This window comes from Python bivittatus, unplaced genomic scaffold (genome assembly GCF_059951505.1).
Source record: "Python bivittatus isolate LINGU-HERP-01145 unplaced genomic scaffold, Pbiv_v1 ctg000020_np1212, whole genome shotgun sequence".
In the NCBI taxonomy this organism is placed as follows: Eukaryota; Metazoa; Chordata; class Lepidosauria; order Squamata; family Pythonidae; genus Python; species Python bivittatus.
This window is the reverse complement of record NW_028277030.1, coordinates 100,878,252-100,904,994: the sequence shown is the minus strand read 5'-3', so window position 1 is coordinate 100,904,994 and position 26,743 is coordinate 100,878,252. Positions and strand designations below refer to the sequence as shown.

General features: G+C 38.9%; 1 protein-coding gene across 3 annotated transcripts in view; it reads right to left on the bottom strand.

Annotated features, from left to right (window-relative positions):
* Positions 1-26,743, bottom strand: part of GLP1R (glucagon like peptide 1 receptor) — a 139,595-nt gene that overhangs the window by 88,805 nt on the left and 24,047 nt on the right. Inside the window, exons 2-3 of one of the 3 annotated variants that reach the window (XM_088145424.1) lie at positions 18,840-18,905; positions 10,651-10,710 (exon numbers count right to left, since the gene is read on the bottom strand). In XM_088145424.1, coding sequence (XP_088001550.1) covers positions 10,651-10,710; positions 18,840-18,905 — 126 coding nt within the window. The remainder of the gene's footprint in view (positions 1-10,650; positions 10,711-18,839; positions 18,906-26,743) is intronic. The other 2 variants (XM_088145429.1, XM_088145432.1) reach the window with 2 other exon arrangements.

The following is a 26,743-nucleotide window of genomic DNA, read 5'->3' as shown; positions in this document are numbered from 1 at the left end:
ATCCCTATTGTCAAAAAAGAAAAAGGGCCCAGGAAATTCCAGATCAGTCAGCTTGACATTTATACTAGCCAATGTCCTTGAACAGATTTTTAAACAGCATGTTTACAAGCACTTGGATAGGAATGCAATAATTAACAAGAGCCAGCATGGTTTGTCACAAACAAGTCATGCCAGAATAAACTTATCTCCTTTTTTCACAGAGTTATTAGCTGAATGGTTCAGGAGAATGCCATGGACATTCTCTGTATCGTGAACTTAGCCAAGCATTCAACCATGTCTCTCATGATAAGATGGGATAGATGATACAAGATGGACTTTTAATTGCTTGAATAACCACATCCATATAGTACTCATAAATGGCTCCACATCAGGTTGGAAAATAGTGAGATACCACCGAGCATTGCCCTGGGCCCTATAGTGTTCAACAGTTTTGTTAGTGTTGGATGAAGGGGGTGAGAGAATGGTTATCAAATTTACAGATGACACAAAATTAGTAGGAATGGCTAATGCTTTAGAACCAAAAGAAAAGATCTAAACAGGTTTGAAGAATGGGACAAACTATACAGGATGAAATTTAACAGAGAGAAATGTAAAGATGGGGGAGACGTGGCTTGGCAGCTGTAGATATGAAAAGGATCTGGATATTCGAGTAGACTGCAAATTGAACATGAGCCAAGTGTGATTATCCCATTGTATTCTGCCTTGGTCAGACTCAACTTGGAATATTGTATTCAATTCCAGGCATCACAATTTTTCAACATCATCTTTAAACTACAAGTTTAGAGGAGGGCTACCAAGATGGTGTGTAGACTGAAAGGCATGACCATAAGGAAGAAGAAATCTAAAGAAATCTGGTTTGTTTAGCTAGTAGAAGACAACTGAAATAATAGCAGAGAAATAACAAATAGAGAAAGAAAGGGTCTTGTTCTCTCTTAATCCAGAGGACCGGACCAGAATCAATCAGTTGAACTATAGAGAAGTAGATTCAGGTTAGATATTAGGAGAAGTTTCCTGATAGGATGTGTTGTCATCCAGTAAAACAGACTGCCTCATGAAGTGGTATGTTGTCTTTTACTGGAAATCTTCAAACAGAGGCCAGATAGGCATCTGCCCAAAGATGCTTTAGCACAGTGATGGTGAACCTTTTGGGCTCGGCGTGTCAAAAATTTGGAAAATGCCTAACTTGACTCTGCTGGCATGTCACCCCTCCCCCCCAAACAAAAGAGAAACAATTCTTTAAATACTCATTAATTTTTTTAAAAATTAAGCCCAATCATGTGTGGTTGTTGTTGTTTGTTGTTTAGTCGTTAAGTCGTGTCCGACTCTTCGTGACCCCATGAACCATATTTCGCCAGGCCTTCCTGTCCTTCACTGCCTCCCTGAGTTTGCTCAGTTTCATGCTCATTGCTTCAGTGATGCTATCTAACCATCTCATCCTCTGGCGTCCTCTTCTCCTTTTGCCTTCAATCTTTCCCAGCATCAGGTCTTCTCCAAAGAGATCTCTCTTCGCATTAGGTGACCAAAGTATCTGAGCTTGAGCTTCATTATCGATCCTTCCAATGAGCAATCAGGGTTGATTTCCTTTAAGATTGACTGGTTTGACCTCCTAGCAGTCCAGGGGACTCTCAAGAGTCTTCTCCAGCACCACAGTTCAAAGGCATCAATTCTTTGGCGCTCAGCCTTTTTTATGGTCCAGCTCTCACAGCCATGCATTACTACTGGAAAAACCATAGCTTTGACTATGCGGATCTTTGTCGGCAAGGTGACGTCTCTGCTTTTTAATATGCTATCTAGGCTTGCCATAGCTTTCCTCCCAAGGAGCAAGCGTCTTTTAATTTCATGGCTGCAGTCTCCATCTGCGGTGATCTTGGAGCCCAAATAAATGAAGTCTGTTACTGCTTCCATTTCTACCCCTTCTATTTGCCAGGAATTGATGGGTCCAGATGCCATGATCTTAGTTTTTTTTTATGTTGAGTTTCAAGCCAGCTTTTGCACTCTCCTCTTTCACCCTCATCAAGAGGCTCTTTAGTTCTTCTTCACTTTCTGCCATTAGGGTGGTATCGTCCGCATATCTGAGGTTGTTGATGATTCTCCCTGCAATCTTAATTCCGGCTTGTGATTCTTCCAGCCTGGCATTTCTCATGATGTACTCTGCATATAGGTTAAATAAGCAGGGTGACAGTATACAGCCTTGTCGTCTACCTTTCCCTATTTTGAACCAATCGGTTGTTCCATGACCGGTTCTAACTGTTGCTTCTTGGCCCGCATACAGATTTCTCAGGAGACAGGTAAGGTGGTCTGGTACTCCCATCTCTTTAAGAATTTGCCACAGTTTGTTGTGATCCACACAATCAAAGGCTTTTGCATAGTCAATGAAGCAGAAGTAGATATTTTTCTGGAACTCTTGTGCTTTCTCCATGATCCAGCGAATGTTGGCGATTTGATCTCTAGTTCCTCTGCCTCTTCGAAACCCAGCTTGTACATCCGATAGTTCTCGGTTCATGTATTGCTGAAGCCTAGCTTGTAGGATTTTGAGCATAACCTTGCTAGCATGTGAAATGAGTGCAATTGTGCGATAGTTTGAGCATTCTTTGGCATTGCCCTTCTTTGGAATTGGAACATAAACTGACCTTTTCCAATCCCGTGGCCACTGTTGCATTTTCCAAACTTGCTGGCATATTGAGTGCAGCACTTTAACACCATCATCTTTTAGTATTTTAAATAACTCAGCTGGAATACTGTCATCTCCACTAGCTTTGTTGTTAGCAATGCTTCCTAAGGCCCACTTGACTTCACTCTCTAGGATGTCTGGCTCAAGGTCAGTGATCACACCAGCGTGGACATCAGGGACATTAAGATCTTTCTTGTATAGTTCTTCTGTGTATTCTTGCCACCTCTTCTTAATCTCTTCTGCTTCTGTTAGGTCCCTGCCTTTTTTGTCCTTTATCATGCCCATCTTTGCACTAAACGTTCCTTTCATATCTCCAATTTTCTTGTAGAGATCTCTAGTCTTCCCCATTCTATTGTTTTCCTCAATTTCTTTGCATTGTTCATTTAAGAAGGCCTTCTTATCTCTCCTTGCTATTCTCTGGAAATCTGCATTCAGTTGCTTATATCTTTCCCTTTCACCCTTGCTTTTTGCATTCTTTCTTTCCACAGCTATTTGTAAAGCCTCATCAGACAGCCATTTTGCTTTCTTGCATTTCTTTTTCTTTGGGATGGTTTTAGTTGCTGCCTCCTGTACAATGTTACGGACCTCCGTCCATAGTTCTTCAGGCACTCTGTCTACCAAATCTAATCCTCTAAATCTATTCATCACCTTCACTGTGTACTCACAAGGAATATGATCTAAGTCATACCTGAGTGGTCTAGTGGTTTTCCCTATATTCTTCAATTTAAGCCTAAATTTTGCAGTAAGAAGCTCATGATCTGAGCCACAGTCAGCTCCTGGTCTTGTTTTTGCTGTCTTTATAGAGCTTCTCCATCTTTGTCTGCAAAGTATATAATCAATCTGGTTTCGGTATTGACCATCTGGTGATGTCCATGTGTAGAGTTGTCTCTTGTGTTGTTGGAAAAGAGAGTTTGCTATGACTAGCTTGTTCTCTTGACAGAACTCTATTAGCCTTTGCCCTGCTTCATTTTGTACTCCAAGGCCAAACTTGCCTGTTATTCCGATTACTCCTTGACTTCCTACATTAGCATTCCAATCCCCTATGATGAAAAGGACATCTTTTTGGTGCTAGTTCTAGAAGGTTTTGTAGGTCTTCATAGAACCGGTCAACTTCAGCTTCTTCAGCATCAGTGGTTGGGGCATAGACTTGGATGACTGTGATATTGAATGGTTTGCCTTGGATACGCACTGAGATCATTCTGTCGTTTTTGAGGTTGTACCCCATTACTGCCTTTCCCACTCTCTTATTGACTATGAGTGCAACTCCATTTCTTCTAAGGGTTTCTTGCCCACAGTAGTAGATATAATGGTCACCCGAATTAAATTCACCCATTCCCGTCCATTTCAGTTCGCTGATTCCCAAGATGTCGACGTTCAATCTTGTCATCTCATGTTTGACCACATCCAGCTTGCCTTGGTTCATAGATCTTACATTCCAGGTACCTATACAATATTGTTCTTTACAGCATCGGACCTTCTTTTTGCTTCCAGATACATCCACAGCTGAACGTCCTTTCGGCTTTGGCCCAGCCGCTTCACTCTTTCTGGAGCTACTTGGAATTGCCCTCCGCTCTTCCCCAGTAGCATATTGGACACCTTCCGACCTGAGGGGCTCATCTTCCGGCGTCATATCTTTTAGCCTTTTAACATTGTCCATGGGGTTTTCTTGGCAAGGATACTGGAGTGGGTTGCCATTTCCTTCTCCAGTGGACCACATTTTGTCAGAACTCTCTGTCATGACCTGTCCGTCTTGGGTGGCCCTGCACGGTATAGCTCATGGCTTCACTGAGTTACGCAAGCCCCTTTGCCACGACAAGGCAGTGATCCATGAAGGGGATCATGTGTGGTGCTATGTATTATATAAAGAAATGTCAAATAATTACAAAAATGAAATACAAGTAAAACAAACTCAGCTTCTTTGCTAACTCAACAGGGAGAATAGTTGTTGTTGGGTGTTAGTGAACACCCAAAACGTTGTGGCATCTCACCTTTGACATGCATGTCATAGGTTTGCCATCACTGCTTTAGCAGATACTGCACTGAGCAAAGGTTAGACTTGATGGGCTTGTAATCCCTTCCAACAGTATGATTCTAGCTAGATTTTTTATTTTTATTACCTGACTTAGTGATTAACTGAAAATAACTAAAATATGAACCAAAGTTCAAAGAAATCATTTCAAATTTATACTACAGAATATAAGTTTTAGCAAATATTTGGCATTACAAAGTCCAGTAAATGTCAAAGGAACTGTATGTTAGCCAATTCTACTTCTGTTAGGCTCCAGAGTGCCACGCTTGTGTCTCAATAATGAAATCTATTACATCCTGTGATAAGCTTTGCTAAAGTTTAAGGAAACATTTTATGGAGTAATTTTTGCTAAAATAAATATATAAATCCCTTCTAAAGAAATGAAATGAAAGAATACTATTTTTATGACTTTAAGCAAAAGTCTTTCCTCCTAATCAAAACTAGATACCGTGTCTGTAGTGGTTTTTATATTATGGCTAGCCAGGCTTTGGAATGTTATTAGCAAGCTATAATAAGAAAATAATCAGATAGGTCTTCTTGCAGGAATGGCTAATTTGTAGGGTTCTGTTTTAATAGAAACATTGTGTTGCTGTAAGTTAGGCAAATATCATTCAGAAGAATCATTTACTGGCCTAGTTACTTGGGCATATGCCTCGTTTTTCTTCATATAACTTTCAGACGACATACACCAGATTAACTTTTTAAATTTTTTTTACTATGAAAGAATGAAAATCAAATCAAAATGTACATTAAAACATAATACACATAAAAGGCTTTATACAAGTGAAAGCAATGAAATTTTTGAACATTTTCATGAAATTTTGTTTTGACATAAATTACTTGTCAAAAAACTTAATGAGCATTCTTCTTCAGCCCCCTTAAAATGTATAAGCCTAGTCAAATGCTTCTGACTAAAAAAGCTCAGAACAATCTAAACTGAAGATGGCATTTGCAGATTTCCAGCAGAATGTAATTGTTTCTTTAACTGCAAAGTACGTGAATTGTTTAACACAGTCTGTACCAAGAAAAGGCCTTACATCATATGCCAATATATATGGCACCAGCTATGTCAGATACAATCTTTTGCTCCACCAAATCTTAAGACCTCTTGCTAAATGACCAAATTTCTATCAGAAGGCAGTTACATTCCATTTCACACTCCACTTTACAGAATGCATTTCAGACCTTACATATTTCTTACACAGGAGGGCTCTGTGATTTAATGATAATCCAGAGAGTTTTTCTGGAGCCTTTAGCGTTGTGGGAGTCCAGTAGAAATGGATAAATGTATATTGTGTACATGATGAAAACTGGTGGGTTGGAAATTAGGTTTTGTATATTTCTACTCAATTTTTAAGCTCACAAGAGTTTATTGTACCTTGCCTTTAAACTCTCTAACTAAATCAAGATTCCTGAGTTGTTTAGTGAGGGCTCAGAATGTCCCTTGACTGGAGGGAAAGTAAAGCAAATCTTGAGCAGGTCTGATATGTCAGGGGACATGCGACCAATTTACATAAACTTCTGGGAACATTATGATTTCTCATGGAATTGGACAATACCTTGAGTACATATTTCACTAAGATGAGAAAATGTATGAACAGCAAAAGACAGAATGAATAGTAGGTGGGATGGCAATAAAATGGATGAGACAGATACAGAGTACAAATTGCACAAAGCCCAGAGAAGTTATTCATTCTGACGATATATTTAAGTGTATTTAATCTCAGAATGATTAAGTATCTAACTGAACAAGGATTTGGAACAAGAATCAAATGCAAATTTATTACTACAAGCCTATTTTGACTTTTGACAGCAATAGAAAATACCCTAAGTTCATGTTTGGCACTTTTCAGATTTAGGCCTTCCTACTGAAAATCTTATGGATGCATTTTGAATAAAATTAACAAGAAAAGCTTGGGGGTAATTTTCAATGATCAAGAACCAAAGCCAGATCTAAGACCCATCCAGATTTTATCTCTTGAAACAATCAGATGAAATTAACAGGTGCAAGGGCATTTTTTAAAGAATAGTGAGAAAGGGCCCCTTGCCTTTCAACCTAAGTAACATCTTACAAAAAAGGAATCTACTGCATAAGAAAGGGAAGAATGATCAAACAGGGTAACTGGTAGTCCTATCTGTTGCTTGTACATGAATCATGGACACAAACTGCTTTACAGGTATCCTCACTTAGCAACCACTTGTTCAGTGACCATTCAAAGTTGCGACAACATTGAACGAGTGGTACTTACATCTGGTCCTCAAAGTTCCAGCCGTCATACCACCCCTACGATCGTGTGATCGCGATCTGGGTGCTTGACAATCGGCTCATACACGATGGTTGCAGCATCCCAAGGTCATGTGATCACCATTTGTGACCTTCCCTGACGGCTTCCCACAAGCAAAGTGAATGGGGAAGCAGGCAGGGAAGGTTGCAAGTCACTCCACTGGGTCTCTCCCACCTGGCAGCAGCCATCCCTGGGCCTGAAATTGTTTGTGTGCACTGCTCCAGCCACCTGCACACACCCCCACACACACCAGGCAACCCCCCCTGGGCCAGAAATTGCTCATGTATGCCACTGAGCAGTGCATGCACCCTCCTACCCAGCAGCAGCCATCCCCAGGCCCAAAATCACTTGTGTACCACTGCAGTCACCTGTGCACCCTCCCTCACCCAGCAGTAGACGCTTACCTGCCTGCCGGCCTGCTTGCAAGCCACCAAGGACTTGCAACTTCCTGCCAGCTTCTCCACTGACTTTGGTTGTTGGAAGCCAGCAGGAAGTTGCAAGGAGGTCCTCACTGAACAACCCACGATCCTTGCTTAACAGCAGCAACAGGGACTGCTGGAATCGCTGTCTCTAAGTGATGTGGTCACGTGACTTTACACTTTACGACTGCATTGCTTAGCAATGGAAATTCTGGTCCCAATTACTGTTGTTAACTGAGGACTATCTGTATTCTGAAAAGGCCTATGTAATTGAAGTATGGACTATTTTGTCATCTTATAAGTTCAGGATATTTCATAGTCCTGACTAAACCAAATACCAGGTTGTTTATGCCACCTGCCTTGAGTATTCAAGTGAATAGAAAGTTGGGGTCCTAGCTGAGTAAATGTCAAAGCACAAAATATTCCGGCACCATCACCCACCCCAAAGCAAAATCAAAAAATGATTTCCTTTAAAAATAGAAGAAAAAGTGGGCAGCATCTCAGTAAAAATTGTTCTTTATTATCCAAATCCAAGCCTAAAAAGCAACTCCATCCTCTCCAAAGCTTTGAGATCTTCTGTAGACACCAATTATCAACCTCTGCAGACCTAACTGACTTGCCCAGAGTGCAAAGATTTAAAATCTAGCATGCTCAGATCTCTAAAACATATCAAATATTTAGCAGCTAAGTTTAGCTTTTGGAGATCACCTGATTCACTCCAACAAAGCAAACAAGCTGCCAAATAATTAAGTAATCCTGCTCATCTCAGAGTTCTTTCCCAGTGCTGGCTGAAGTACTTCCAGGCTAGACGGCTTTGGAAATACCTGCAGCATCTGCTGAAGTAACCCAACCTGTGAGATTTTAAGGGTGCCCATGCCAGATCTGAAGCAACTTTGTCCACCAAGATCTGAATACTGCACTCCTCTAATTACAGCATACACTAAAAGTGGCCTGCATGGAAGTACACCAGTATCTATCATGGGAGCTCCATGACAGACAGTTTAGGTGCAGCCTCAGCTAGATTGGAAGATCCTTAGCACAAGGATGTAGAGGTGATACGAAAGATGATGGATAAGTGGCAGGGCTTTAACTGCTACCTACATTCTCTATCCCTCTTGGCCAAACTTTTTGGTCCAGGGCAGGTGAGCTGATGGCACTCTGCCTGCTCGCTTCCCTCTAACAATGGTTTGCCAAAGCTCCTGGCCGGTGCATCCCAGGGAAGGTGAGCCAAAGGACAAAAGCAAGCAAGGCTCTTAGCCAGTGCCTCCTCATCTGAGAAAAGCAACCACTGGATCCTGGAGTGGTGGATAGAAAGCAAAGTAGCACTGCTAGATCAGCATTCGTTTGATGTTTTGGCCAGGAGCATTAGCCAGTGCATTCTGAGCGGACAGCCAGCAGACAAGCCAATAATAAGAAGCAACCTTCTGCAGCAATGTCTCTGCCCATTTGTCTCCCTTCAGCTTTGGCCAACTGATGCTGGAAAGAGGGGGCAGGCAGACTGCTCTAGCCAGGAGCATCATCCACCTTCAGGCAAGAGGTTTGACCACTGGGCAACAAAAAAGAGGCGGGTAAGCAGCACTGTCAACTTGCCTCTGTACTGCCTAGGAACCAAAAAGAGGGGAAAAGCTTCCTGGCTTGCCTTTCTCAAGACCTGCTAGCCAAAGCTCTAGAAGTGGTGAAAAAGACTGACTGCCTCTGGGGCATGTTATAGCATTTTCTCCTGGTAATGGAGCCACCTGGCTGGGGGGAACCTTTGGCCAGCACTGCAGGAGAAGGCACCTCTTAGCCTTGCTGAAGACAACTTATCTCAGCCTCTTTTCATAGTAGCAGCTATATTGGAGAAGACCAAGAAGAGCCCTGTAAGTGAGGGGACCTCCATCATTTCATCATTTCATGAAACAACTCTGAAACTTCATCAAAACAAAGCACTCCTTTAAAGCTTTGCACAGCCTTATCCAATATTTGGTTCCTTCCAAACAACCGACTTTCTTAAGCCCCATCTGGGGGTGAGGTGCAATGAGCCTTGTTCTTGTACCCTGTAGAAGGGAGAAATTATCATAGCTACTGTACACTTTATACCAATCAAATTAAATAGCTGATTGGGATTTTGTCTAAATTTAATAATTCAGTGCAACAGTTTATTGTTACATCAGCCAAAGATAAAAGAACAATAATTTTGGTGTAATACTCTTCATTAAAAAAGTGTTTTAAAAATATTTGAAAACTGCAGTTCTTGGGAAATACTAAACATAGAAATGTATGTATGTATGTAGTTACAGGTAGACCTTGGGTTACAACCATTCATTCAATGACCATTCAAGATTACGACAGTGCTAAACAAATGGTACTTACAACTGTTCCTCAGAATTCCGGCCATCGCAGCATCCTTGCAATCATATGATTGCGATCTGGGCACTCAGTCCCTGGCTTGCAATTATGACATTGCAGTGATACATGGTCATGTGATCACAATTTCTGACATTCCCTGCCAACTTCCCACAAGCAACGTCAGTGGGGAAGCCAGTAAGAATTTGGAAGTTCCAATCATGTGAGGTCCTCACTTAATGACCCATGTGTCCTCAGGTTACAACACAACCTGGACTGCTGGAATTGCTGTCAATGCAGTCACATGACATCACACTTTATGATCCTATCACTCAGCAATGGAAATTCCAGTCCCAATTGCCATCATAACCCAAGGACTACCTGTACCAGATTCATAACCCACCTTTCATTTATGGGCTCAAAGTAGTGAAACTGGCTAGAAGAGAATGCACTGCAGTTGAAAAAAATTAACAACTGATGGAGCTGGACGTTCACTCTTCTTTGCCTTTGTGTGTGTGTGTGTGTGTGTGTGTGTGTCTACTGTCTGCCAGATGCCAAATGATGTCAAGCCTTTCAGGTGATCATGTTACAACCTTTTAGAAAAGAAGATTCATCCAGCAACTATAACATAATTCTTCCTGTGCTTGTTTTTCATTTCCCAGTCAAATCACAAAACATTGCTTTGACACAGGAAGCCTTTTGAAAGATTAGAAGTTTGCAAATAAAGTGAACAAGGCACAGGAGGCACTAACATGAATCTCAGCTTCAAATGAAATACTGTACATTGCCACATCACTAATAAGGCATAAGCCTGCTTTCATCTATTTGAATAGCTAAGATGAGCTTAGTTTTTAAGGAATAGATAAAAGGGGAGGGGGAGAGATACTGTATACTATTTGAAGAGCAAATGAAGATACTCACTGGAGATGAAGGTGTAAGTTGGGGAGCAGGTAATTCCCATTTCTCCTCTTTACTGACAATCTAGAGATAAGATAAATATAAGTTGAGGGACAAAAGCTCTGCACTAGAAATGAAAAAAAAAAGACAATTATTTTGTTTTCTGCATTTCAAAAAAGACATTTTGGTGCAAAATGGGGTAAGATGGAAAGAGAAGTTAAAATCTGAAAATGCCTGAAAATGAAAAGCCTCCAAAGTTGCTGCTCATGGTCTGTAATGGATGGAGGCCCACTTCTTCCAAGGGAACAGGAGGAAGAAGACACATAATTTAGTGGCAGCGTAAGAGAAAATGTTTATACTCCTTTCCTTTAAGGCCGGAAAAACCATCAGGATACCATACAAAGAGATTTTGGACACACTGGTTAACTATAAATATATTACATTTAAGCTTCACAGTTTTCTATGTTCTTCCAGCTACAGTTTGAGATATTGCCTTTGAGGCTTGTTCTAACCTTTAAGCACAAGATAAATATAGTGAGTAACTTGAATCCTCCCGCACAAATAGTTAGAATTCACACAATTAGGCATTCAGCAGTGAAAGAGCTAATCTGCTAAGCCAAATTCACATTTACATATGCACTGTTAACTCCAATATATCCATATATTTAAATAAATACTAAAATACTTCAGTATTTCAAATATCCAAGAAGAGCACAGAAAACTTCTTAACCCAGATCAATCAAACATATATCTTTTATATCTAACAGTCTGTTTTAATAACAAATAATTGCAGATTGGTGGGCAAAGATTATGGCCCAAGAGCTACTAAGTAATTATTTAAGTAAGAAGGCAAAGGAAAGCTGCTGTCCAGTTCATCAATCTGTCCCCACAGGATGAATTCTGAAAGGAGCAATAGGAAAAAGAATGGCTCATCTCCAACCAAGTTCTTCATTCAAGTTGGTGGTTGAATGATGGTTCCTCACCAAAAGGCCAGCCTTTCTTCCCTGTACCTGATTGTGACACAACAGTGCCCCAAGTGGCTTTCCTCTTTTTCCCCCACATCTCCTCTGTAAAATTTTCATTTTCCTCCAATAAATGAGATCTCAGCAATGCTTTCATTATGCAAATAATGAGTAGATTAATGTAACATTCTATGAACATTACACAATAATCACATGCATTTTAGAGGGCCACCCAAGAACTACAAAAAATGGTAAGTCATAACTGGCAATTGTTTTTGAATTGTTAAAAAGAAACTTAACACCACATCCCACCCCACCCACCCACCAAAACAGCAATCTAATAAAACAAATTTCCCCAGTCAGGTCCCACTATATGTCCTAGACTACAATTTCTATCAACTTTAACAAACTTTGCAATGGTCAGAATGTAGCCCAGTATATCTGGAGGTATTAAGTGAAGTTATACCATCACCCCTCAAGAAACAATAAGGGCAGCAACACCTTAGAAATGTTTACAAGAAGCAACAAGGGAAAGGTACAGAGAACTGCTCCTGTCTGTGCTCCTGCACTCTGAAGATGCCGGTCACAAGTGCTGGCAAAACGTTAGGAACCAAAACTTCCAGAACTTGGCCACACAGCCGGGAAGACCCACACCAGCCATCGTATTCCGGCCGTGAAAGCCTTCGACAATACAAAAAATGGCCTTCTTTGCCATCACAGACTAATTTTGGAAAGCCCTGGCCATGCCCTCTTGGCTCTTGTGAAAAACTAAGCCTATCATTTGTATTGTATCATGGCCATTATTGTTTTAACTTGTAAAGTATTTTTAAAAAATAATTTTTAAAATTTGATCTTATGGCGATGAGATGTAAATTTGAAATTGGTAAAATAACTTTGTTCTTCCTTATTTCCTATTTCAGTGATAAGGCTCTATGAGTAAGAAGCCAGTCTCTCAGTTTACTGACAAAATGCTACAGTACTAAGACTGTAGGCAGAGAGGTACGTTAAGTACGTACATGAATAGAAAGAGGACAAGGAATCAAAAATAGTCCTGATCCTTCCTCCTATTAACAGTAAATAACTTTCCAAGTAAACACAGTAAGAACTGGCAAAGGAAATGGAAGTCTAACAGAGTTGTGCAGGATATCCAATATATAGCTTAACTTTTGTTGGGCAGCAACCACGTGCTCTAGGCAATGAGGTTCAATTATTTCAAGTGATTTCAGAACCTGAGTGAAGAAGAGGAGGAGGATGAATGAATCTTTCTGAAAATGAAAGTAACAACTCATTCCTAGCTTTCTTCAGAAAATGGAAGTTAGTTCCAAACAAAGGGAACAAAAAGGAACCCAAACAACCATAATAAATAAATAAGTTAGTAATCTACATCCAGAGATTATGACCTCAACAGCAGAATTAGATCCACAGCTAAAAATTCATAGTTTTTGCGTGCAGTAAAAGACACACACTATGCTGTATGATGGGCATGGGTGCTCATATGGTGGCAAGGGGGGAAGGAGGAGGAAAATGGTGCCACGTGCACAATGATGTCACCATGCAACTGGCACACTTGCCTCAGATGTTGTGATGCAAGTACATAACTATTTTATTTACCTGACAATGTCATCACGCAAGGCTTGTCATTTTGCTGTCAGCATACAGGAGTTTGTTATGGATATCTCCAGCTCAAGCCTGCTTACATGGAGACAATCCTTCATTTTTATTCCCATAACAGTAACTCAGCCAGGTTCCATCAAAAGCAATTTCAAGAGGGCAAGCCTAGTGAATGGAGGCCTATGCTTCTGTGAAGGCCTGAATGGGCAAGATCAGAAGAAAGGGCCTGACACCAGACTGGTCCATTACAATAACAATCCATGGGAATCCACCACTGCTCCCAGTCAGAAACAAATGACTCAGTGCATTGTAATGCAAAGAAACGTTAAGATTTGAATCTTGGGTCTGCTAAATATACGGCTTGAGTCTTACAGTTTGTCATGCTGGCTTTTTTTGTTGTTATCATCAATGACTTTTCTAGTATCTGCAATAGAACTATCTCACTGAGAGCTGTGTCTTCAAATCTTTGCCTGCAAGCCTTCTAGTTTAAGCATCTGTCTGAGTGAAGCCTAACATCTTTCCTGCTGCTTCTCCAGAAGCACTGTGCAAACCACAGCTGGATTATATACAAAAGAATCTGTTCCTCAGATAAGAGAAATGAAGAAATGAAATAACCATTTCTAACTATAATCTCAACCTCCACAGTAGTACTATAATTTTATTTAAACTGAAATTATATAAAATTTTATATAAACTAAAACTGATGGAAATCTGATATAATCTTGCACTAAAACAGTTTAATTAATTAACTAAAATTGCATTAACGACACCTTCCAAATCCTACTTTAGAAAATGTTATGATAGTGCTAGCTTACTCTGGACAAATCTTCCTTACGTTTCATTAGCTCTTACATTTTTAAAATGTATAGGCCGATTCATTTATTAGTAACCAAAGAACAATAATTCCAGCATTCAAATAAGCATATTTTGTTTTATGATTTTTTTTTAAAGATTCCTGGGCAAAATTCTATTCCTTCAGATAGATGTTGCAATGCCACTCACAGTAAACTACTTGACCACATATCATTTTTTAATCTCTTTTTGCCAGTAGCAGTCACTCAGTAGTGCATTTCAATGAATGCCACTGTTTTAGTTTAAGCTTACAGTATTTCTTTATTTTTACAAGCTGCAATCACACAACTCTCAGCATAAGACAACAAAAGTGTCCTACATTAATGATTAATACTTTTAAGAAATACAAGAATTAAAACAACTTCAATCAAACTGAAACTAAAACCATATAAGCATTACATGTCTGCTATGGGGGTGGGGGAGCAATTGGATCCTTATGTTTCACATGGCTCTGCAATATAAGAAATAGAGAAGTAAATTTTTGATGATGATGATGATGATGATGATGATGACGATGGTGGTGGTGGTGGTGATTGACATATCTTGGATTTTGGCAAATGAGGGAAGGTAAGGATACCAAAAGCAGAAATGGAGCTACTTCAGAGGACAAATCCTTTTCTGCCCTGATGGGCTTACAATCTAAAATTCAATACAGGAGGAATAACACAAAAAGAATAAGGAACTGGAAGTAGAGGTAAACAGTGAGATAATATGTGGCAAAAAATAAAGCTTAAGCTTTATTAGAAACCCAATAACTTTTCAACAAGGTCAACAGCAATTTTTATTTTTATTAATTTAGTTAATGTAAAATAATTTCTGTAATCCACTCAAGTTTTGGAGCCAATTTGCACAGCATGAGAAGACATCATGGTTCATATCCAGCCCCCACCCCCCAAATAAAGCCTGCTGGTGCCTTCTGCAAGCAGATATAGCTAGCAAATCACAGGCAGTTGTATTTGTAGCTCATTTAATATCTTGTCTGAAGTGGGGACTATACTTGATTTAATCTCAGAGTACACTAAAGAAAGAAGCCACAGTGTGTTGTTGGCTTCTGATATGTGAGCCAGTGGGCATCGTTACTGCAATTTACATCAGTCTCGATTTATTAGTGTCAGACAGCTCATCAGTTTCTCCAGCCATCAGTAGTCAACCCATATCCCACCTGATTCAGACAGAATGGGAAGATGGATAGCCCTAGAAATGTCATATTGAGGAAAAGTATAAAACTCTTCAGGACTTCACAATCCCATTTGCTGTGAATGTGAACAGAACTCTATTTATACTGTTCACTGGAAGTAACCATGAAAGGAGAAGATCTCTGAAACAGCATTCCAATTCCCAAGTCATTCTAGCAAGATACAAATATTAAGGGTATGAAAGGATACTGAATGATTCACGAGGAATAAGGAGTTATATTCACCCTGTTCCCATTGAATAGATGTCAATAAAGCAAATCAAAGTTTTTTGGCCTGAAAGCAGACTGGAATGGGTTAGATAATTAACTCTTCCTCTCTCCCTGTTTGATATAAGAGACATGTGGAATATTGAAATTCTCACTGTATTCATCAAATGAATAATTAATTTACTATATTTTAATCTTGTTCCACCAAGCTACAAAGCACCTAACAATAATCAAAATAAAACTATAAAAAAAGTAAAATTAGAACAATTTGTTACAATTCACACATCAGTTGAACAGCTTATTTCTGTTATAATAAACTTAGAAAGAAATGTAAGTCTGTAGCAAAAGCAGAGAAATTTAAAGGGACAAAACCTGTAAAGCAGCACCATCATTCCCAGCTTCAAATCTTCTCTGTAAAATATATCAAATTATTCTATTTTCACTACTGTTTACTTCTTTTGGTCATACCAACATTAAATTGTTAAGTCTATTAAACATAATCTCTAGTATATAATTTCATGGGTCTTGCATCTCCTAATGGTAAGTGATTGCAAGTGAAGAATAAGACTATGTCTCAAAAGCTACAGTTCCAGCTGAAGGAAGCTGTTTATTTCTTTTTTAATTAACTATGGTCCAGGGTAACTCCCTATGAAGTTGCTGTCACTGTACTCAAGGTCTAGTGCCGGTTTATCCACTGTATTGATCAGCCCTCATTAGCCACTCCTCCCATGATTGTTTTTAAGTACAGTAATATTTTAAACATTCAGAAATAACCTTGCAAACACCATATAGAAGATTTGAGAGGAATGCCAGAAGGTATATAAGTGCATAAATAATCTTTGTATATTAATGCACGTATCTGATTTGCAGATAACAGATGCATGCATTGGGACTTCTCTCCTCTTGCAAATGGAGTGAAGCTGTTTTCACCATCCAAGTATTTAACACTTGCCCTACCCTGCATGCTGAGGAAGAAATGAACTCACACCACATACATCAATCTATCCTTACCCCTGAAGCCAAAGTAGCTTTGCTTCATTTACTCTGGGACAAATAGTGCTAGGGGAAAGAAGCCACTTTCATCAGCAATCTGATTTTAAAGGCTGCTCTGCACAGAAACACTTTAGTTCACTAAGCATTCAGAAGTTTGAAAGTCACAAATAAAAGGTGAAGTTTCCTTGATGACTTCCTGGACATTTTCCCTGGTATTTTCCTAGCAATATATGATTATGATTTGCTATTGCCACCTTCTGAGATCATGTTTCAATTTCTCAGTCTAGTATACATTCCTGCTATTTCTTGGTGATCTCCCTTCCAAGCACTAACCCTGTTAAGTTTTCTGAGGTCAGCAAAATTAAGCTAAGTGCTGCTACCTAGCTGGGCTGTAAATACCACAGAACTTATTCATTTAAGGATGCTTGATTGGACTATGACATGTTAGTGTTGCCAGACTAACAGCAAAACAGTTTGCCATGTATCAACTTCATGTATGCTATTTTCTATACCCATATGCTCATGGATGCTCATGTCATATACTTATGTCATGAGCATGATGATCTTCATGTAAGTCTTCCAATAAACTAATCTCTGTACATGCCTATTTCTAACATCAAGACTTTTTAATACAGGCAGCTGTAGAGCAAGACAAAATGGAAGCAGCCTTAACCAGCTAACAAAACTAGCAAGGTACACAGCTGTTTCCTACAGGAAAGGGTGATGATAAGACTTGCATCATCAAGAAATCAAGAGTACCTTGGTCATTAAGTAAATACCAGCAGTGCTTCTATTTCCCTTATAGCTTCAAACATGCAACTGGAGAGGATAGCAAGAGATTGTATCTTCTGTACAAGAACAGCACAGACTCAAAGACAGGCATCTTTTTATGTTTATATTAGTTCCTAAGACCAGCCGAATATTTTGGACTATAATGTAGATTCCACTGAGTGCTCTGTATTATTATTTAAATTCTAAGGTCCACTGTAATTAATACTGTATGGATTACTATAACATACCTAATGCTAACACCTGGATTTTTAAATCCATGGTTTAGTGAACAAGACATTATTGCTGATGCATGCTGGATAATTGAGAAAGCCAAAGAATACCAAAAATAAGTCAGAATGTGCTTCATTGATTATAGAAAAGCCTTCAATTATGTCGATCATGTCACACTGTGGAATGTGCTCAGAAAAATGGGAATCCCAGAACATCTCACTGTCCTCATGAGAAACCTATATACAGGTCAGGAAGCCAGAATGTGGACAGAACATGGGAAAAAGATTGGCTCCGGGTTGGCAAAGGAGTGCGACAGGCTGTATTCTCTGGAAGACGATGAGTATGGTTTTAAAGTTGGAGGAAGAAACATCAATAATCTGTACTACACTGATGACACTATCCTGATAGCTGAAAATGCAAAGGATCTGCAAGCCCTAATACTAAAAGTCAAAGTGCACAGAGAAAAAATGGGATTAGAATTAAATATAAAGACCACCAAACAAATGACAACAGGTACAACCACCAGTCTTAGAATTGACAATAAAGATATTAAAAAGATGGACAGCTTCTGCCTTTTAGGATCAACCATCAACATTAAAGGAACAAGGAATAAAAAATTATGCCGCAGACTAACACCTGGTAAAGTATCCATAAAGGCCTTGGAAAAGATATTCAGATGCTGTGATGTGTCCATACCTACAAAGAACAGAATAGTGCAAGCCATGGTGACACTCTATGGAAGCGAAAGTTGGGTTTTGAGAAAGCAGGATAGGAAGAGTATTGATGCTTTTGAACTTTGGTGTTGGAGAAGACCCCTGAGAATACCATGGACAGCCAAGAAAACAAACAAATGGATCACTGAACAAATCAACACAGAGTTCTCACTTGAGGTACAAATGACAAGGCTGAAATTATCCTACTTTGGGGACATTATATGAAGACTTAGCTCTCTGGAAAAGGCTCTAATGCTGGGAAAGGTGGAGAGAAAGAGAAGAACAGGATGACCAGCAGCAAGGGGGATGGACTCAGTTATAGTGGTGATGAGTACACCACTGGAACACCTGAAAGAACAGTTTAGGTACAGATTGTCATGGAGAAAATCTTAGTAACCTCTCTGTATGTTCACTAACAGTCAATAATGGCTTGATGGCAATCAATCAATCAATCAATCAATCAGTGAATAAACCATAGAGGCCTGGTTGTAAATCACTTTATACCATAATGAGTGAGTCTGTATATCATACTAAACTGAAAACAAATATGCTTGAGCCTTAGGATGATATGTGAATCAGGACAATTATCATGGAAATATAACTCTCTAAACAGAACATCCATTAATAATATTTGGATTAAATAAGAGAGGATTACTGTAAGAATACTGACAATCTTACCGAACCATTGTTCTCACTCTCCTCCAACTTTTCAGCTAGGTAATCCAAATGCTGATGTTCAGTTACCTAAGTAAGGAAAAACACACAAAGACACACATTTTAATGAGGCAGAAGAACCCTACTAAGCTACCGTATTTCATTTTCATTTTGGTATCTTCTCTTATGATTAGTCAAGCAGAAATTAGGTATGTGAAGAAAATAGGTACCTCACAGCTGAATTAGTCTTTTGGTAATTTCTCCACAATTTTGACCCTTCTTTTCAATATCTTAAGCTACAATAAATGGAACTCTTTACTTTTTATACTTAGTTTCCTCTGATATTCTTAACACGCTGCAGAACTGCAAAAGGATTTTGATTGCAGAAGAATAATAAAATAATATATTTTGCATCCTATCCCCATTCCCTTATGCTTTGGGCAGAGAAAATACACCATAGGCAAAGATAATGAACAAATTCTCAAGCAGCTAACTGTACCATAGTATCACTAAGCTTTCAGAAGTATATGGTCCAATATTGTAATGCCAGTTCAGTCAACAAATTTTGTCAATGAACATGGTAAAAATACCCATCTTCTCTATACTATTTTTGATCTTCACCTTTCAATTAACACTGAGACCTACAAAATTTCACTAGGCTCAGCTGAAAGAAGTAAAACAGTATCTCAGCTATCACCAGTCCAAAGATTGACAAGCTGACTATCATCATAGAAAAGTCACAATTTAGGAATTCCAATACATGGTAATTTACCAACATTAAAAATATTTAATTATCAGAATAATGGTGCAAAGTTAAACCACTTCTTGGGAGGTGGCTAGTGGCAAGGTAGAGAAGAGCCAGCTCAAAACTTCAGTATAGCTTTTATCTTGCTATACAAGCTAGTTGAACCATATCCTATGTCACTGAAAGAAACTGTTGGCTGCTGAACACTTACTGTATAATACTGTGAAAAAGTATTTTCTCTTTAGGGTTTTCTAATTTTTTTTTGCTTCCAACATGCAGTATTAAAAAGCAATCAGCTTTAACTGCAGTAACACAACCATACACTTCCTGAAATAGTCGGTGAGGCTCTCACACTGCTGTATAGGAATTTTGGCCCATTCCCCAATGGCAAGCTGCTTCAGCAATAACATTTCAGAATTTTCTAGCATGAATTGCTCATTTCAAGTTCTATGGGTTTTAGGTCTTGACTTTGGTTTGACCATTTCAAAACTCTAAATTTGTTCTTCCTCATCCATTCTCTTGTATGCTTGTTTTTATATTTGGGATTGTTGCCTTGCTGCATGACTTCCTTGTGCTTCAGCTTCAGCTAATGGATAGAAGGCTTGATATTCTCCTGTAAAAGTCTCTAATACAAAGCAGAATTTAAGCTTCCTTCAGTGATGGCAAATCATCCAGGTCCTGATGTAGCAAAGTATTTCCAAAAACTACCATGCCATGCCTGACAAGTGGTACATCTTATTGTGGTGTGTATGGTTTGGTTTCCACCAGACAAAACCACATTCATGTAGTCCAAAAATGTCAGCCCTTCAAGGTAGATCAGGAAACAGTGCAAGGATTACAGGAATGTTATTTATTGTTGTAGGATATAATAATGGAAGCTTGAAAGCCTGCAAGAATTTCCGCCTGCCCCTTCTTACATCAAACAGAAATAAGCAGTTATTTTGAGTTTCTTTCTCATGTCTTCTCTTTTTTCAGGACTGATTTCTTTTATTTTCCTATACTTGATCCTGCGTACCTTCTTCGAAGTTATCTCTGCAATCCTCTACAAAAATTTTCAGTTTTCTGACTCATTGATTGCCTACAGAACCATCCTTCAGAAATCATTCCGTCACTTGAGATGAGAATCAATGTTTTTCTTAATAAGCATCCAAAAAAAAAAAGTGAAAGGGGTAGTATACTCTTTCACAGAACTCTATTATCTTTGAGAAATGCTGGAGAAAGGGTAAGATACCAGATGACTAGAGAACAGCAAATGTTGTCCCTTCTTGGGAAAAGGAAAATCCAGGGGACTATAGATTGCTCAGTAGGACATGAGTATCTGGGAAGATTCCAGAGCACTTCATAAAGAGATGAATCTGTGAATGCTTTGAAAACAACGTGGACACTAATATGGACTTGTCAAAAACATGTCCTGTTAATCATCTCATTTTTAGATTGGGTAATCAAGCAGTGTTTTTGAGTAGGTCAAAATTCAAGGTCCTGCTGCTTCCTTTATAGTCCTATGTGACTTTAGCTTTGGGTATCTAAAAGACCTCCTTTCCCAGAGAGATTCTGCTCACCCTGTCCAGAAGACCAAAGAGCACCTGCTAAAAGTCACTACCCATCATTAAGTACAACTGGGGAAGTCCCAACAGTGGGTGTTCTCTGTGAGGGCTTCCCTCATTTGGAATAGCCTGCCCCCTGAGGTGAGGATAACCTCCATTCTCATGGCCTTCCAGAACCTAGTAAAAACAGGCTGTTCTGGAAGATGTTCAGGGATTGATTGTGGAGTCATTGGTGCCAATAGTAGCTTTATTATATTAAAACTTGAATTACTTATTGTTTTATTAATAATATCTATTATTGTTTATCTTCTGCCCAGAGTCTGTTTGAATTGAGATGGAAGAGTAACCTTATAAATAAATAAAAAATAAACTTTCTTAGCAAATTTTGAGAATATATCTTGATATAGAATATATCTTGATTTTAGCAAAGCATTGATAAAGTACCATATAACATCCTGATTGGCAATCTAGTTAAGTGTAGGCCTAGGCAGCATAATAATTTAAAAGATGCACAGCCAGGTTGAAAGTAGTATTCAAAGACACTGCTCAGTGTTTCCCTACTGGAACAAGTGGGTTATCATAAGTTTCAGTCATACACTTCAATATTTTCATTAATTACTTGATGAAGAAATGGAAAGAATGCTTATCAAAGTTTCTGATGACATAACATTGGATGGTATAGCTAATACCCTAGAAGACAGAAGTAAACCAATGACCTTGATAGGTTAGAGAAATAGACTGAAAATCACAGAATAAAATTTAACAAGACCCAAATGCAAAATTCTTCAATCAGAAATCAAATGTAGATCTTTGGAATAAAATTTACCTGGCTTGGCAATAGTATTCCTAAAAAAGATCTTGGAAAAGCAGTTGAACATAAACTAAACATGAGTCAGCAGTGCAGCATGACTACAAAACTTCAAACACAATTTAAGCAACAAGATAAGTATAGTTTCCAAACTACAGGAAGCAACAGTCTTACCCTAGTCTGCACTGGTCATATTTCACCTTGAGTATTTCTTGATACTAATTCTTGGCTCAATCCAAGCTAGAACAGATTCAGAGAAGGTAACAAGGATGATAAGAAGACTAGAAACCAAGTCTGATGAAGAGAGATTAAAGGAACTGGGAATGTTCAGCTTTGTAAAAACAGAACTAAGGCAAATATGATATACTCTTCAATTATCTGAATGTCACACAGAATATGGCCAACAGCATTCTTCATTGTTCCAAAGTGCAGGATACAAAATAATGGATTTAAATTACCAGAAGACAAATTCCAAATGAGCGTTACGGAACCTTCCTAAGAATAAGAGATGTTCAACTAGGCTAGTGGAACCAGCAATCCAGACAGATTGTGGATGTGAAAAGGTGGAAGATAGACAATAATTTGTGTTCCTGCATTGCTAGACATAATGGCCTAAAGTGTCCCTTTTAACTCCATGGCTGTACAATTAGCCCCTTAAATAGCAGCAGCTGCATAAAACACACTGAGTGTGTATTAAAAATTTATATAAAGTATAGTTTATGTGATTTTCCCAAATTAATTTAGTAGCCTTTGTATCCTAAAGAAACAAAGTTTAAAAAGGAACAAAGTAACAGTTAAATTTTATTAAAGAGACACATTATCTATTGTTCTTCCTGTGGCTGCAAATGAATTCTTATATCCCACATTTCACCCTGCTCTTTCCATTCATGTTTCTCTTTGGCCACTTTTTATATTGAGGATTAACTTCTCCCCAGTCCAAAATAAATAATTTGAAAATGAAATTCTGGAAATGGGATGGAAAGATTCTTCAAAGGCTTAATTCAAAAAGCACCTACATTTCTGATGTTTCAGCTAAGTCTTTTAGAATCTTGCTTCTAGCTAGTTAACTTGCACAGTAATGTTATTTATAACCATTATCAATATACCATTGAATAGAAAGAAAGTACAGCAATAGCCAAGCTGCCAGGAAAACTGGAAGAGCCATTTAACAGATAATAAATAGAAATGTTAGCCTTAAGCCAGTAGACCTCTTTCCATTGAAAATTATCCAGTTCTTTGACTCCCCAGAAGACAAGTACAGAGACACAAATAAATTCCATCTTCTTGAAAACATACTTTAATAAAGAGCTCTCAAATTTTGTAGTGCAGTCACCTCCTAAAATGATATTTGTCTGAGCCCTCTGAGAATAAAAATGAAGATTTAATTGGGGCTAGGGTTGGGCAGCTGAAACCTTGTTAGAACTCACCTCTGCTTTGCCTGAACCAGGCAGTTGCCACTTTGCCCAAGCAAAGCAGAAGCAAATTCTAACAGCAATCCAGCTTTGAGTGTACATGCCATGAGGCTTGCACACACACAAACCTGGAGCCCTGCAAGACTGCCCTCCAGGCTTTCTTCTCTGTTTTACTTTTCCAACTTGATAGGCAGCTTGTCCAGGCAGAGTTCAGGTACCAATCCTCTTTATGTATGCAAGCTCAAAAAACATGCAGTCTCCCTCAAATTTGCTCACAATGTCCAGGAGGTCATGTCCCACAGTTTGATTACCCCTGCCTTACAGAACCTCTCTCAAATCATCTTCTAAATTGCTTGCTCATGAATAGTTTTTACATGTATGAAAACGTTCTACATGAAACAATAAATAAGTGATTTATCCATCTATTCTGTTGTGTTTTGCTCACATAATAAAATCCTGACTGAAAACAAAGCTGAATCCAGTTTCAAATGACAAACATTTAGTATTCCAATACTAAAGCACTAACAGGGATACCAACTCTATAAACAAAGGCATAAGAGAAACATAACACAAAAGTGTAACAAATATCTGACCAACTAGATCAGAGTGGAATCCCAGGCCTGTGTAGGGATGGAGAAGAGATGTTTGTTGTGAATCGCCCAGAGTTCCCCCACTGGGGGGAGATGGGCAGTTGAAAAATTTAATAAATAAATAAACAAACAAACAAACTGTTGTTACAAATGATCAGTATCCTATGTTATACAATAATATAAGCTATCACAGTGAAGAAGGAATAAGAGAAATACTCTTCTCTACCAAATATACTATCAGTGTATTTTTCAATATCACTTTCACAAAAGTGATGTATTCCTCTAATTGTTTATTAGCTGGGAAGAGAAAGTGATTACCAAAGAAACCAAGATAGTTCAAAGGACTGGCCAAAAGTGTTTGGACCTACAGCAACAATCAGCAATCCCAAATACAAAAGAAAATTACCTGCAAAAACAAGAGAGCCTTGAATTTCATGTTTGATACAGATTATCTGAAAACTAACCTTCTAACTACTTTTTTTTTTTTTTTTATCAACAACATCCATGTACTCCATTCCCATGTGCTGTCAACTCTTACATTTTGATCCAGCTCACAGAAAGGAATATTTTCAGCTCTTTCCTCCCACACTGGAGAAGCCTCTCTAGATTGTTGGGGGATCCCATTGAGCACTGCTGGGATTGGATAAAGGAAGCCAAAATCTCACATTTTAAGCTCTAATCGAATAAACATATATTATTGTATGCTGAAATATTTCCTGATGCTTCTACTAACTGGCAAAGAGTAGGTTGCAGTCATCTTGCCAAGAGTTGGTTAACATGCTATAGATTGTTCTCAATATTTTATGTGGCTCATACGCATGGATTGGGAAGGTTATACATATTATTAGATAAAGAATATTTTCTTAACTTACATGATTGAATAAAGTTGAAAAGATCTGTCAGTAGTTTTAAAAAAGATATCTGTCACAGCTGGATATCCAGAATTTTACATACCACCTACCCTAGTTATAGCAAACTATTTCACTGTCAAAACACTCAAATGAGTTAGTAGTAACATGTTGTTGTTCTTGTTGTTCAGTCGTTAAGTCGTGTCCGACTCTTCATGACCCCATGAACCATATTGCGCCAGGCCTTCCTGTCCTTCACTGCCTCCCTGAGTTTGCTCAGTTTCATGCTCATTGCTTCAGTGATGCTATCTAACCATCTCATCCTCTGCCGTCCTCTTCTCCTTTTGCCTTCAATCTTTCCCAGCATCAGGGTCTTTTCCAAAGAGTCCTCTCTTCGCATTAGGTGACCAAAGTATCTGAGCTTGAGCTTCATTATCAATCTTTTCAATGAGCAATCAGGGTTGATTTCCTTTAGGATTGACTGGTTTGACCTCCTAGCAGTCCAGGGGACTCTTAAGAGTCTTCTCCAGCACCACAGTTCAAAGGCATCAATTCTTCGGCACTCAGCCTTCTTTATGGTCCAGCTCTCACAGCCATACATTACTACTGGAAAAAGCATAGCTTTGATCATGCGGATCTTTGTCAGCAAGGTGATGTCTCTGCTTTTTAATATGCTGTCTAGGTCTGCCATAGCTTTCCTCCCAAGGAGCAAGCGTCTTTTAATTTCATGGCTGCAGTCTCCGTCTGTGGTGATCTTGGAGCCCAAATAAATGAAGTCTGTTACTGCTTCCATTTCTACCCCTTCTATTTGCCAAGAATTAGTGGGTCCAGATGCCATGATCTTAGTTTTTTTAATGTTGAGTTTCAAGCCAGCTTTTGCACTCTCCTCTTTCACCCTCATCAAGAGGCTCTTTACTTCTTCTTCACTTTCTGCCGTTAGGGTAGTATCATCTGCATATCTGAGGTTGTTGATGTTTCTCCCTGTAATCTTATTTCCAGCTTGCGATTCTTCCAGCCTGGCATTTCTCATGATGTACTCTGCATATAAGTTAAATAAGCAAGGTGACAGTATACAGCCTTGCCGTACTCCTTTCCCTATTTTGAACCAATTGGGTGTTCCATGACTGGTTCTAACTGTTGCTTCTTGGCCCGCATATAGATTTCTCAGGAGACAGGTAAGGTGGTCTGGTACTCCCATCTCTTTAAGAATTTGCCAGTTTGTTGTGATCCACACAATCAAAGGCTTTTGCATAGTCAATGAAGCAGAAGTAGATGTTTTTCTGGAACTCTCATGCTTTCTCCATGATTGGCAATTTGATCTCTAGTTCCTCTGCCTCTTCAAAACCCAGCTTGTACATCTGGTAGTTCTTGGTTCACATACTGCTGAAGCCTAGCTTGTAGGATATTGAGCATAACCTTGCTAGCATGTGAAATGAGTGCAATTGTGCGATAGTTTGAGCATTCTTTGGCATTGCCCTTCTTTGGAATTGGAACGTAAATTGACCTTTTCCAATCCCGTGGCCACTGTTGCGTTTTCCAAACTTGCTGGCATATTGAGTGCAGCACTTTAACAGCATCGTCTTTTAGTATTTTAAATAACTCAGCTGGAATACTGTCATCTCCGCTAACTTTGTTGTTAGTAATGCTTCCTAAGGCCCACTTGACTTCACTCTCTAGTATGTCTGGCTCAAGGTCAGTGACCACATCAGCATGGACATCAGGGACATTAAGATCTTTCTTGTAGAGTCGTTCTGTGTATTCTTGCCACCTCTTCTTAATCTCTTCTGCTTGTTAGGTCCCTGCCTTTTTTGTCCTTTATCATGCCCATCTTTGCACTAAACGTTCCTTTGATATCTCCAATTTTCTTGAAGAGATCTCTAGTCTTCCCCATTCTATTGTTTTCCTTGATTTCTTTGCATTGTTCATTTAAGGAGGTCTTCTTATCTCTCCTTGTAGTAACATAAGATCCACATATTAGCCA